This window comes from Cynara cardunculus, unplaced genomic scaffold (genome assembly GCF_001531365.2).
Source record: "Cynara cardunculus var. scolymus isolate 2C unplaced genomic scaffold, CcrdV1 Un_Scaffold_11333, whole genome shotgun sequence".
NCBI classification, from domain to species: Eukaryota; Viridiplantae; Streptophyta; class Magnoliopsida; order Asterales; family Asteraceae; genus Cynara; species Cynara cardunculus.
Genome location: NW_020206616.1, coordinates 1 through 2,716, shown reverse-complemented (window position 1 = coordinate 2,716; position 2,716 = coordinate 1). Strand labels below are relative to the sequence as shown.

Here is a 2,716-nt window from a genome sequence, read left to right as displayed (position 1 = left end):
ATGTAGTTACTATATATATATATATATATATATATATATATATATATATAAATATGGTCGTATGTATCTATCTTGGGATATAAATGAAAATCTTTTAAAGAAAATTAAATGCCACGAAATAAACAAACCCAACAGCAATAACACGTCACTATCATAGGGTTCCATAATTCACATAGCTAGTAACATGTGGTTCAATGAACAAACCCTTTTTACCACCATAGACACCTGTTTATGAGGTGTCGTTTTAATGGGTGTTGTTGAGCCATCGACAATGGATAAAGATAAAATATCTTATGTCCCTAAATTCATATGCCTCATCGATTATTTGTCATTATTTTATTTAATATAATGGGTTGATAGAAAGAGTAGGATAAAGTGGAAAACGAAATTTTATCTTATCAACATCTATGTAATGATGTACTTACAGATTTTTTGTAGATTTTTTTAGTTAATGTTAATTTTCTACTTGATATTATCACTCTTTACTAATGTGATGTGCGGCAACTTTAGGAATGAGTCAATGTCTTCGTGAAATAATGAGCAAAAGAAAAACGGACGGAAAAAAATGTCTAACTTAAAAAGGGTTGTAATTTTGGATCCATTAGAAGGGTACTCGTGCAATGCAGTGAGATACATTTTGATTTAAATGTTTCATTTTATTTTATCCCTTTGTCAATGTTATAATATGGTTTTATGTGGTTTTGAGGAAAACGATAATATTTTTATTTTTAAATAAAATATAAATTTTATTATAATTTAATTTAGGTTTAATAAGAAGTAATTTATTTTTGATTTAATAATATAATTTTTTATAAAAATAATAATTAAGTATTCTGTTACAAGACAATGATTATCCTAATTATATTTTTAGATTTTTTATATTTAAAATGAAATGTTTATCCAGTATGTGATTATTTTTATCTGTAGTTAGTTACACGAATTCAAGTATTGAACTTCAATAAGTTGTACTTATGCATTATTTACTTATAATCTTGAATTTTAAGTAATATACATCAATAAATAGTATTTTATGTATAAAAAATGGTTTTTAAAAATTTTTGTCAAATGCTTTATAATATAGTATAGATTACGAAATACGGGAGGCATAAATTACGCATGAGAAGTTAGCGAAGAGTCCGACTCAACTTTCAGCCCAAATTCCCTTTACGAGGAGGCCTTGATTCCGGATTTTTATTTTTATTTATTTGGGTAAGCGCTTGCCAAATAATATTACATCACTGGATGAATATGGTAAGAACTAATAATCTTATCCGGTAAGAACGAGGCAAGAACCAAAAGTCTTACCCGATAAGTGAGGGAGACGACTCTTAACACGATAAACGCTTATCGGGTAAATTGTTGCATACCATGTCCTTTTTGTGGACTAAAATCTTACCCAATAAGTAAATAATAGTGTTAAATTTTATCGGTAAGCACTTACCGGATAAGTGTTTGGTATACAGCCCCTAAATGATAATATACAAAATAAAGCCATAAATTTAAACGAAATATAATTATAAACTGTGAGTCTCAACCGTGAAGTCGGCCAAAAAATATTCTTGACACCATTTATAAGTTGGTTGGAATCATCAATAATTAACTTTTTATCCGAATTGAACTCTAAATTTTAGTTGGTAAAAACCATAAATTTAAATGAAATTAAAAATACAACAATTCAAAGATCAAAGTTTTTTTATTGGGATGGATGTGAATACATGTCCATTGATGGAAAAGATAAAAACAAAATTAGAATTTCTGCAGAAATTGAAAGATGTGGTGGTTAATCTCATCAGGCTTCTCTTGGTTGATAAAATGGGCTGCACCTTCCATCACCACAACTTGCTCCAACAATGGAACATCCTTCACGAAACCACCATCGTGTATGTACTCCTTCATCCCCGACATATGATAGGTCAGGTCCAGATCCCCGATCACGAATTTCGATGGCACCATCACTTTACCTCCCCGCCATGCTGAACTCAGTTCCCAGTTCCTATATTATATAACCAACCAAACTTATAATAAAGATTCTTAATTCTAAAACAAATTAACCATTTGCAATCAATTAAGATGAACATACAAATGAAGAGCTCGATAATAGTTGAGTCCACCAGAAAAACCAGTCTTGTCGAGTTTGTTAGCAAAGTATTCGATGTCTTCTTCTGATAACCAAGGGGGCAAGCTAACCGGGGCATCACCAGCTACATATCCTTTCTCTTTAGAAATGTGAATTTGTGTCGGATCTCGGATTGTCAAAAACTTTTTTACAAATGTTTCGGTACTCATTTGGCCAAACTCTGCTTCAATTTTTCCTGGTTCCTAGTACACCATAAATACATATGAATGAAATCGTTAGTAACTGAGCAAATCCAAAGTGTTCAAATAAATGTGGAATCCTATTAGATTAATCAACAGAAAAGCATCAGAGATGTACCAACATATATATATATATATATATATATATATATATATATATATATATATGGAAGAGGGTTTAAATCTAACTACAAAAAATTGTTATCAAATCAATGGAACCTACCTGAAATCTGAAGCAGAATGATTCAAACTGTGTTGCCAGGAGCTCTCAAATCACGTGGAGTTTTTTCTTTTTTTAAAAAAATAAATAAATTGCCTAATGGGTCTTGCTGTTAGATTAGGCTATTCTTTAGGTGATGCTATTCTTTAGGGTTGTTGAGTATTTTTCGTATACTTTTTC

At 30.3% G+C, this 2,716-nt stretch overlaps 1 protein-coding gene across 1 annotated transcript; it reads right to left on the bottom strand.

Moving 5' to 3' along the window:
- Positions 1-1,734: 1,734 nt before the first annotated feature.
- On the bottom strand, positions 1,735-2,319 carry LOC112505486 (epoxide hydrolase A-like; the record flags this gene model as incomplete). Its single annotated transcript, XM_025109386.1, has 2 exons — positions 1,735-1,993; positions 2,081-2,319. Coding segments are annotated over 2 exons (486 nt in total), but the record flags the coding sequence as incomplete, so codon positions are not given.
- Between the last annotated feature and the right edge of the window lie 397 nt (positions 2,320-2,716).